The following is a 12,021-nucleotide window of genomic DNA, read 5'->3' on the forward strand; positions in this document are numbered from 1 at the left end:
GATGTTTTTATGCTAATATATGTAATAAATTATCATCTTTGTGTCACTCCTCAGTTTATTATTTTTCTTTGGGGCCAATTTTATATTTTTGTTGCAATTTATTCTCCTCTGACACTGGTCATATATTATATCTACTCACTGATTTAAGCTCTATTTTTCAGTGCTGTGGGTTTTTAATATCCTTTTTACTTGTGAATTGGATATTATTTTTCTTTTTGTGTACTGTCTGGAGATAGGGGAATCTCCATTACCCACTGGCTTATTGGTATAGTGCTTCCCTGCACAGGGTAACACAAATTGTGTAGTTCAAAAGATCTGGCATCTGCCTTCATATGAAACCAGAGAACTCCAGCTCCAGCTTCCTGCAGCTCTGACATGTGTGTATATATATATATCTATCATGCAGTATCATAGGCAAAGTATCGCATTACGTATATATACACATCGTAATGGCTTATGGGGTAAAATTATATAAAATACTTAAAATAATATGCATTACACATGACAATGCATATCATTTTTACATTGGATATAAATGTAGCGACATAGTTCCTATAGTTATAATATGGAATTTTTTTTTAACACTTTATTAGTTAGGTAGATTGCAGACATTATCTAGGTGTTTTGTGGGAGATAGCTGGACGTTCGACTAAGACTATAGGGAAGACATGACGTAGGTGTAGTCGGTAATAGGGAGTTAGCTTGGCGTCCCAGGGGAAGTAACCTGTACTTTGATTGGAATACATCGCCAGCAGTCAGCGATGTATTACTAACGTAGCGCTCCCCATTATATCCTATGGGAGACACATTGCCACTCGCTGGCACTTTGCTTGTCCGCCCCTTTTATTCAAATATATCAGCAGACTGACGGACTGTGAGGCTGATGAGCTCAGAAAGGCAGTTTCTCGTTGGTCTGTCAATGCTTTGAATATCGGGGCCTCTATGAGAAGATGTGGTGTTTAAATACTGGTGCATGGGCCCTCACATGATATGTGCGTATGCCACAGAAAAACAGTAATAACTTTTATTAGCGTTTTTTGCTAATAGAAGTAAATTGCAAAAATACTTCTATTTCACATTGAAATGCACCCATGCCCATTTGATTTTTTACCTTTCTATCCCTTTAATATTGGCTAAAATTTTAACCAGGTGGTCGGTAAAATCAGGCAGGTCATGCACCCTCTAAAAAGGTCCTCGGGAAAACACTGGATAAGAACTTAGTGGAAGCACACTTTTAATGCGACTATTTTCTGGTGGCTAATTTTTTTTTAGTTTTAGGACACATGCACTTGTATTTGAAGAATTTTGTGTTCAACCCTTATTTCAGAGCCAGATTCAGACAGAATACTGTAGTTACAGGCACCATGTTCAAGTGTCAAGTGTGACTTCACTTAGTGATTACGACATAAGTACATTTTTATGCTGCAACATTTCCTTTCACAAAATGTTTAATCACACAGTCATTTTTTTAAAGCATAAAAGTTTTAATTTAACAAAAGGTGATACAAGGCCGTCTTATACATTCAGCCCTGAGGATCACTTATTCCCAACCTTCACAATCTTTCCATTAATTAAGAAAGTGAAAAAACCCAACAATGTTTAAAATTGATGTGCAACTAATTTCAATGTTCAATGTTAACACTAATTTCTTCAACTTCTTTTATAATTAACTGGTGCATTATTATTCCTGTTTTGGACTGCATACTGCTGCTGTCTAGCTTTTAGACCATACATGAGACATTATGTAACCATTTTGCATTAAAGGGACACTGTATTCTAAAAATGTGCATATGAAACATCAGCATTTAACCTTGTCAAAAATATTACGGTTTCTGAAAAAAATATTACGTAAAGCTTTTCAAAATGAAACTAACACAACAGTATCAGATGTGCACTTCCTACGAAAGCCCACTGGCTAAAAAAGGACAACTCCCACAGTTCTGCTGCTGGAGAGGGACATGCCTTTGCAAGCCTGAAAAGAAAACATTTTAGTTTATTCAAGACATGCATTTCCCAAAAAACAAATACATTTGAAATGTTCTCTTTTAGATGAAACAAAGAAAACAAATGAAATTACTACAATGTCCCCTTAAAATCTCTCTTTCTAAAAGGTCACCATATATATTGGCAGCAAACCTGCTTTGCACCTAGGCTTTGAAACCAGGGGAGTTTTTCCTAAAATGTGATCACCGATGAGATATTAGCTATAACTAAAGACCTTACAGACAACCATAAGGCTGCTTTCCAAAAGCTAAAAAGAACAGTTACACTGTTTAAAAAACATGGGCCTCAGGGCTGAAAGAGTTTATAAACACAAACTTGCTCAAATAGAAAATATAAAAGATTCAGAAACAAAAACAGATTCCGGTAATATTGATTGTCCTATACACTGTTCCTGCAGAAACAAATTTTATGATCAAATTTAAAACCTTTTGGCCACCCCTCCCCAACAAATACAAGCCAACGGTTTGGCATCCACAAACCCCAATTTCACTAAAATACTGTCAGCAATAAATCAAGACGGCTTTGTCATTCAGGTCAGAGGGAAGTGGTAACAGATTGTCTTGAATGGCGTAAAAAGTGAGAAAGACGGCTGCACCTGAATACTGTACACAAGATTCTGATAAAATTGGACAGGCCTAGCCAGTGACTGATATTGCCCAGATTCCTCATTAAAGAACTGCTACATTGCACTGCCAGAGGTCAACAGAGAACGTCTCTTTAAAAATAAATTAGTAATAACATTGCCTGCTCTTTACACATTAATCCTAGCATACTGTATATATTCTAGGCAAGGTCTTCATTTGCTAACACTGAAAAGCATTTACCATAGAGCAGCAAATACTTACTGCTTTCTTTCTTTTTACATTATTAGTTGAATATTGTGGGTCCCATTTTACCATTCTCTGTAATTACGCTATGCTGATTGGTACCCTGTATAGAAAAAATTTCTTCTTCAATCGATATTAATCGTCATCTTTGTCTCTTTGGGATATAAAGCACTTTATAATATAAGGGTCTTTAATTTAAAAGTATGTAATGGGGTCCCTAAACTTTAAGAAGAAGAAAAAATAAACATTGGAGGCTGTATGCCCTTTTGCTATTTTTACTTTGTCCAACACTTAAAAATTCTAATAAAAACATTAATGGTATAACCTTCACTTCCATTACACCACATCCAGTAGCACAGTAGTAATATTACATAATTATACCAAGTTTAGACCTTAAATTGTACTGTTTGTTTACAATCGAGAATTCCCTGGCACACCAGCTTGGTGACCTAGCATGCACAGAGGTATTCCCATATGCCCATTACTGAATATATCTTTGGTATAATGGAAAAGACAAAATTACTGTCAGAAAAAAAAGAAATCTTATTTTAGGGGTTGCAGTGCAGTGCCCTATATAACAATGAGGATAAAACTTTAGAGATAAAATTAGTCATACACAACAAAAACATAAAAACAACAGACTTAAACCGGTTTCTGAAAGCCCTTGGCAACTTTGTTCTAGCCTGCATTCTGCAGTGGACATGAGACAAGCTAGCAGTCTCCAGGTTATGAATTAGAGATGTTCTATCCCTCTCACTCTGGCCTGCACACAGATTTGTTTTTAGCATTTGGGCAAGTCCTTGTTCATCTTTGTAAAGGACGTTTCAATTTCTTTTTCCTTTTGGGCTTTGTATCACTCCTGGGTGCAGTTTGAGTTTTAGCTGGTCCAGGAGAAGACTGAGCTCCTTGTGAAGAAGGCTGGGGTGAATTAAAGATGTTCCCATTGGGCATTGGACCTGGCATTGGACCTGGAGAACCTTGGAATATTCTGTTCAAGAGATTTTGCAGATCAGCAACAGATGTTGGACTGCTTTCTGGGGGAGCCCTAGAATTACAAACATAATATGTACTGATTATTTCAACAGCAATTTTGACCAACAACTGCATTAATCAGCTGCACCAACATAATTACTTTACATTCCCTTTAATCAAGCTATGAGATCAAATCCAAACACAAACATTGTTTACCACAATAATAACTGTTCATACCTTTGTCGTCCTGGGTTTGTGGTATTTCTGGAACCAAATGAGATGTGATAAGGAACACGATGAGTATCCGGAGAGATCCTCACTTGCTGGCATCCAGCCCATTCTATAGAGCAATAAAAAATGTTGCAATACAAATGCAGCCTAAAAAAACCTTAGTCTATAAAGCTAATCCAAAAACAGGGATCCAGTACCCACTAATGACTAAAACAAATGCAACTAGGGGGGGGATTACTACTCATTTGGAGTTTTAACTAAGGTGCTCATTATCCTAACGGATGTGTCAGTCTTTATGTAATTTTTACTAGATATGTAAAAATGGAGTATATAGGTCAAATGGGAAACAAATATGTTCATATATAATTGTTATCACTCAGCAGTTACATGGCAGCTATATTAAAGGGGCATAAAACACCTTACAATTAGATTAGATTATTAGATGCAATCTTGCAATAAAGTACTAGATACATGTGATTGTTTTAAATGTATTAACATAGTATTTGCTGCAATTGTTCAACAGTCAAACACCACTCACTACTTGTGTTATTCGAGTCAATCCGAACTTTTTATTGGAGTAGACACAGCTAGCCACAATCATGTTAGAAGAAGCAGTATTGTTTTGCAGTTCCTTATCTGATCAACCCTGCTGAAACCAATTAGTGACAGATATATAGCAGGCTTAGGCTTGTGGAGTCTAAAATATGCACTTCCAATTCCAAGGATTGGAAAACTCACACATTTAAGACTTAGGGATAAGTTTATCATTTTGTGAATGGACACATGTTGTGAACCGGGTTTGCATTTAAATCGCAAATTGTGGGGCGTATTTCATCCCTTTACTTGTTGTTGCACGTTCCCCTACCCCCTTCAACACTATCACCCCGGTCTAATGAATTCAGGGTGATTTTTTAGCTAGCAGCCAACTCTAAGTTGGTGAGAGTGTTTATGAAGTAGTGGTCAAACTAAATTAATGCATTATTAAACATTTTATATGACAATCTCAATGTTTAATTGAATGACCATTTAAAACATTCAAACACACAGCTACCCAAAAAAGCATTGTAACACATCTTAACCCTTCCCTTTGAGTGCTAAGCTGGATTTGAGTTTTCTTTTTTTTCCCCAGATCCCCAAGACTTATACCATTGGAAAGGTTAGGCGATTACCTTTCCAACGTTGGGTCTTGGGGGCTGTAGCTACTTAGATGCCTGAGATACAGGATTCTAAGCAGCATGCCCCCATTTCCCTATCCTGTCCATTGTAATTTTTAAATAAAGTTGCACTGTTTCATTAACTGCCGAATGCGGTGGCTGCTGGCCGCATTCTGCTATTTTAGGAGCTGGATTTCTTCTTCTGAAAGTGCAACAAGTTCTGGATTAGTGTGTTTTACTTTTACAAGAGAAATCCAGCTCTGGAAAGATCTGAATGCTGCCAGCAGCCTCCATCTTCCGCATGGCACCTGTCCCCTATGATTTTCTCACTGCTTATGTTTATTAAAACACAAACACTCATTGAATTACCTTCCTTCCAAGACTTTAACGGATCAAAACCTGAACATTCAACTTGCAGTGATTCTCTGTTGTGTAATAAACCCCACACCACTACTGTACAGCCCTTAGTTTCTTACGTACTAACTTTAATTTACCAGAAAAACTTGTGTAATTACTATAAGTAGTCAATGATTTTCTCCACCCAATGATTAATGCATACATTTACATACATTTGCATAGTTTACTTGCCAGCCTTTACAAGATCACTGATAATAATAAAACGAGAATGGAAATTCATATGGAATCTTCAATTATGGAAATTCAGGTACCTTGTTACACAATTACATTTGGAGTCTTGGAAGACCTATGCCTGTAGCTGCAACACTAAATTAAAAATAAATTTTTCGTGATTCAGCATGCACTTTTAAAGAACTTTCAAATTTACCTCCATTTTCAAATTGTGCACAGTCATCTTATATGCACAATTTCATAGGCACCAGCTTCTTCAGAGCATGTGATTGGCTGATGGCTGTCACATGATAAAAGGGGCTGGGAAATGGCAATTCATAAAAGTAGGAACTCAATATCCTACAAACAGCTTTACAAAGAGTTACTTTGATCTTATTATAAACATTTTAGACCTCTTTATTGTGAATGCATTAAACATGCAACTGTTTGCACCATCTGCCCTGGCTTTAGTAAGCTGATAAAACAAGTTTGTGTCAGCACATTAAAAGGGGCATTATACACTAGATTTTTCTTTGCATAAATGTTTTGTAGATTATCCATTTATATAGCCTATATAGTTTTTTTTTAAAAAATGTATAGTTTTGCTTATTTTTAAATAACATTTCGCTGATTTTCAGACTCCTAACCAAGCCCCAAAGTTTTAGAAGTAGACCGATGTATAAAATACTCCAGCTTGCTCCTGTTTGTGTAAAGAGTCTTTTCATATGCAGAGGAATGGGGAGGGGGAAATTTCTGCTGTTTTTGCTATACAACCACTTTGAGTGGGTGTTCCAGCTAACCTTTTCAACAGAGCTAAAGGGTTTTATACTGGATTTTTAAGTCAGTATCTGTGCATATTATTCTTTATAGTAGTGTATTACATGCAGTTATATGAAAATTGGTGTATACTGTCCCTTTAACACCAAAGCGCAAAACTTTTGTCCTCGTGAACGCAAAACTTTTGTCCTCATGTGATTTTCCTTTAGTTTTGTGTGCCTCAAACAGAACCACTAAGACAAAATATCTTGTTAGAGCAGGTACTAAACTTACCCTAGCAATGCTTTTCAACAAAGGATAACTAAATAATGAAGCAAATTAGAAAATAGAAAGTAAATTGCAAGTTGTTTAAAACTGTATGCTCTATCTGAATCAAGAAAGACAAAAATTTGGGTTTCTGGTCCCTTTAACCAGGAATTTCAGAGAAAAATTGCATTTTTGCTATTACTAAATTTAAACAGAAATAGAGCCATGTTTTTTTAATTTACCTATCAAAACTATATATTTCTTTTAGAGGACAACCCAAGGCATTGGTCTAGGCCCATTTAGGTATATTTAAATGTACATTAATCTACAATCAACGTTGTTACAAACATCTAACAATATTGCTTCAAAATTCACTTGAAAAAACAAAATTTATGCTTACCTGATAAATTTATTTCTTTCCCGACATGGAGAGTCCACAACGTCATTCCAATTACTAGTGGGATATTCAGCTCCTGGCCAGCAGAAGGAGGCAAAGAACACCCCAGCAAAGCTGTTAAGTGTAACTGCCTTACTCATAACCCCCAGTCATTCAGCCGAAGGAAATGGAAAAGGAAGAAACACAAGGGTGAAAATGTGCCTGAAGTTTACACAAAAAAACTGCCGAATTATAATTAAGAGAGGTCTGGTCATGGACTCTCCATGTCCAGAAATAAATAAATATATTTATCAGGTAAGCAGAAATTTTGTTTTCTTTCCTATGACATGAAGAGTCCACAACGTCATTCCAATTACTAGAGGGAACCAATACCCAAGCTAGAGGACACGGAATGAACAGGGAAGGAGAAAAAATGGCAGGAGGACCTAAACAGAAGACAGCACCGCTTCAAGAACTTTTCTCCCAAAAGAAGCCTCAGCTGAGGCAAAAGAATCAAAATTTGAAGAATATGGAAAAAGTAGGCAGAAAGGACCAAGTTGTCGCCTTGCAAATCTGTTCCACAGAAGCTTAATTTTTGAAAGACCAAGACGATGATACAGCCCTAGTGGAATAAGCCGTAATTCTCTCAGGAGGCTGCTGTCAAGCAGTCTCATAAGCCAAACAAATCAAAAAACAAATTTCTCAACCAGAGAAACAGAGAAATAGAAGTGGCCTTCTGACCCTTATGTTTTCCAGCGAAAACAACAAACAGGGCAGAAGATTGACGAAAATCTTTAGTAGCTTTTAAGTAAAACTTTAAAGCCCGCACAACCTCCAAGTTATACAAAATACGTTCCTCTTGAGAAGGAGGATTAGGACAAAGAGAAGGAACAACAATTTCCTGATTTATGTTTCGATCTGATACTACCCAATCTAGTATGAAGGACCGCCTTATCAGCATGAAAAATAAGGTAGGGGAATCACACTGCAGAGCTGAAAGCTCAGACACTGCGAGTGGAAGAAATGGCCACAAGAAACAAAACCTTCCAGGATAACTGTTTTATATCAACAACATGCATAGGCTCAAACAGAGCCTGCTGTAAAACCTCAACTAAATTAAGGCTCCATGGGGGAGCAACAGGTTTAAACACAGGCCTGATTCTAACCAGGGCCTGTACAAAGGCTTGAACATCTGGTAGATCAGCCAGACGTTTGTGCAAAAGGATAGATAACGTTGAAATCTGACCCTTTAGAGAACTGACAGATATACCCTTATCCAGTCCATCCTGAAGAAAAGACAAAATCCGGGGAATCCTCACCCGGCTCCAGGAGAACCCCTTAGAATCACACCAATAAAGATATTTAGGCCATATCTTATGGTAAATCTTGCGAGTAACTGGCTTCCGAGCTTGAATCATAGTATCAATGACAGTTTAAAAAAAACATGCTTAGACAGAACTAGGCGTTTAATCTCAACACAGTTAGCTTCAGAGAATCTAGGTTTGGATGGAGGAAAGGACCCTGAAGTAGAAGGTCCTTCCTCAGAGTAACCTCCAAGGAGGTAGAGAAGACATCTTCACCAGATCCACAAACCATATCCGGCGAGGTCATGCAGTAGCTAGAAGAATCACTGATGCTCTCTCTTGTTTGAAACGAGCAATGACTTGTGGAAGGAGAGCAAACGGAGGAAACAGATAAGCCAGAGAAAACCTTCAAGGAACCGCTAGAGCATCTATCAGAACGGCCTGAGGATCTCTTGACCTTGAACCGTACTTTGGAACCTTTGGCGTTTTGGCGGGACGCCATCAGATCCATCTCTGGAACCCCCCACTTGAGGGTTATCTGAGAGAACACTTCCAGATGGAGAGCCCACTCCCCTGGATGAAAAGTCTGTCTGATCAGAGAATCTACCTCCCAATTGTCCACTCCTGGAATGTGGATGGCAGATAGGAGACAATCGTGGGTTTCTGCCCACTGCAGAAATCGAGTCACCTCCTTAATGGATGGCTAAGGAACTCAGAGTCCCTCCCTGGTGGTTGATGTAAGCCACTGAGGTGATGTTGTTCGATCTGAATCTTATAAACCGGACCAACGCCAGTTGAGGCCACGCTAATAGGGCATTGAAGAAAGCTTTCAACTCCAAAATGTTTCTTGGAAGAGAAGACTCCTTCCGAGACCACAGGCCCTGAAGCCTTTAGAGGGCCCCAAACAGCACCCCAACCTGACAGGCTGGCGTCCGTAGTCACAATTTCCCAGGGAGGTCTGAGAAAGCAAGTGCCCCGAGACATATGTTCGTGTGACACCCACCATGAGAATCTCTTGTCAGAGTCCAGATTTATCCTTTGAGCTAAATCAAAATGATCTCCATTCCATTGACGTAGCATACAAAGCTGTAATGGACGTAGATGGAACCGAGCACAAGGAATGATATCCATTGATACCACCATAAGGCCAATCACTTCCATGCATTGGGCCACTATCTATTATGAATCTATTATAGTCCCTAGGAAACACTTTGGTAGATGGAACAAGAGAACTTTTTTCTAAATTCACCTTCCAGACATGGAAACGTAGAAAAGACAACAGCATCTTTGTATGAGATTGGGCTAGTTGAAAAGATAACGCCTGAACTAAGATGTTGTCTAGATAAGGTGCTACAGCAATTCCTTGAGATCTGATCACAGCCAAAAGCGCCCCCAGAACCTTTGTGAATATTCTGGGAGCCATGGCCATACCAAATGGCAGTGCAACAAATTGGAAGTGCTTGTTCAGAAAGGCAAACCTCAGATACTGATGGTGTTCCCTGTGTATGGGAACGTAAAGGTATGCGTCCTTAAGGTATATGGTAGTCATAAACTGACCTTCCTGTACCAAAGGGAGAATAGAACGAATAGTTTGCATCTTGAAGGACGGAACCCTGAGAAATTTGTTTAAACACTTTAGGTCTAAAATGGGCCGAAAAATGCCCTAATTTTTGGGAACCACAAATAGATTTGAGTAGAATCCTAGACCCTGTTCTGCTAGAGGGACAGAAACAATAACTCACAGAAAGGATAGGTCTTTTACACAGTTTAAGAAGGTTTCCTTCTTTATTTGGTTTGAGGAATGTCTTGAGGAGAAATCTGCCCCCGGGAGGGCAAGAATTGAATCCCATTCTGTAACCCTGAGATACTATGATGTCCACCGCCCAAGGGTCTGGGACATCGCGTATCCAGGCTTGATGAAAAAGAAAAAGCTTGCCCCCCACTTCATCCACACAGGAATCGGGGGCGGAACCTTCATGCTGATTTAGAGTCAGCAGAAGGCTTCTTGTTTTGTTTTCCCTTATTCCAGGGCTGGTTGGATTTCCAAGCAGATCTGGGTTGATCTGGTTTAGATGAGGAGGACTTCTGTCTAGGCTGACCATATTGCCGCTTTAAAAAGGGACACATATGAAAAATACCTATGTCAGGGTTCTTATATCAGAACATTATTCAAAGCATTTCTTTAAACAGCCCCAACATATGTATTTTTCATATGTGTCCCTTTTTAAAGCGGCAATATGGTCAGCCTACTTCTTTCCCTTAAAGTTACGAAAAGGAACAAAAATTAGAAGTCTGATGACCTCTAGGTCTGTTGTTCTTGTCCTGAGGTAGGAAAGATTCCTTTCCACCCGTAATCTCTGCCAGACCAGGTCCAAACAGAGTCTTTCCCTTATAAGGCAAAGCCAAAAGTTTGGCCTTAGAAGAGACATCAGTCAACCAAGATTTTAACCACAGAGCCCTGCGAGCTAGAACCGTGAAGCTAGACATCTTAGCTCCTAGGCAAATTATCTGCATATTGGCATCACAGATACAAGTGTTGGCCAATTTAAGAGCTTTGATACTATCCTGGATCTCCTCTACTGTAGTTTCCTCTGTAATAAGATCAGATAACGCATTGCGCCAATAAGATGCAGTTCCTGCAACCATAGCAATACTCGCTGCTGGTTGCCACTGTAACCCTTGATGGACATACATCTTTTTTTAAGTAAGCCTCTAGCTTCTTGTCCATAGGATCCTTAAAAGAGCAAATATCCTCTATATGAATGGTAGTTCTCTTAGCAAGAGTAGAAATAGCTCCTTCTACTTTAGGAACAGTGCGCCATGAGTCACGAATAGAGTCAGCCACAGGAAATATTTTCTTAAAAACAGAAGGGGAAAAAGGAACCCCTGGTCTGTCCCATTCCTGAGCAATAATTTCTGACATTTTCCTTGGTACAGGAAAAACCTCCTCAGAAGATGGTAATTCATAGACTCTATCCAATTTTGAGGACTTTGTGGCGTTGATAGCAACTACCGGTTCAGAATCGTCCAAAGTAGCTAGAACCTCCTTCAAAAGTAATCGGAGGTGCTCAAGCTTAAATCTAAAATTAACTTCTTCAGATTCTGAAGATTTTTCTGCTATAGTGTCAGAGAGTTTTAAATTTCACCTTCAGAAGCTACTGAAGTATTCTCATTGTCAGACATCTGAGCAAGAGTGGCTAATGCAGATCTAGAATCAGAAACCTTAGCATTAGGCAAGTGTTTAGATTTTCTCTTACGCTTACCCAATGAAGGGAAAGCTGACAAAGCCGCTGTTACTGCATAAGGAATATGGGTGGCAAAATCCCCAGGAAAATAAACACCCCCAGATGGATGAGAGGACACAGAAGGCACAGTATGAGAAATAACTAAAGCTTGGGATGTTTGAGGAGAAAGCTGAGGCATATCACGCACAGCATTATCCTGAGAGACAGACTCAGAAGGGAGTAATTTATCTTTAAAGGGACAGTCTACTATAGAATTGTTATTGTTTTAAAAGATAGATAATCCCTTTATTACCCATTTCACAGTTTTGCATAACCAAC

The 12,021-nt window shown here is 38.7% G+C and overlaps 1 protein-coding gene across 1 annotated transcript in view; it reads right to left on the bottom strand.

Annotated features, from left to right (window-relative positions):
- Nucleotides 1-1,463: 1,463 nt before the first annotated feature.
- The window catches only part of DNAJC14 (DnaJ heat shock protein family (Hsp40) member C14), a 48,315-nt gene continuing 37,757 nt past the window's right edge, over nucleotides 1,464-12,021 (bottom strand). The window contains exons 6-7 of the mRNA XM_053708132.1: nucleotides 4,041-4,143; nucleotides 1,464-3,876 (exon numbers count right to left, since the gene is read on the bottom strand). Of these exons, the coding sequence (XP_053564107.1) occupies nucleotides 3,636-3,876; nucleotides 4,041-4,143 (344 nt within the window). The 3' untranslated portion in view covers nucleotides 1,464-3,635. The remainder of the gene's footprint in view (nucleotides 3,877-4,040; nucleotides 4,144-12,021) is intronic.

This window comes from Bombina bombina, chromosome 3, assembly GCF_027579735.1.
Source record: "Bombina bombina isolate aBomBom1 chromosome 3, aBomBom1.pri, whole genome shotgun sequence".
Classification (NCBI taxonomy): domain Eukaryota; kingdom Metazoa; phylum Chordata; class Amphibia; order Anura; family Bombinatoridae; genus Bombina; species Bombina bombina.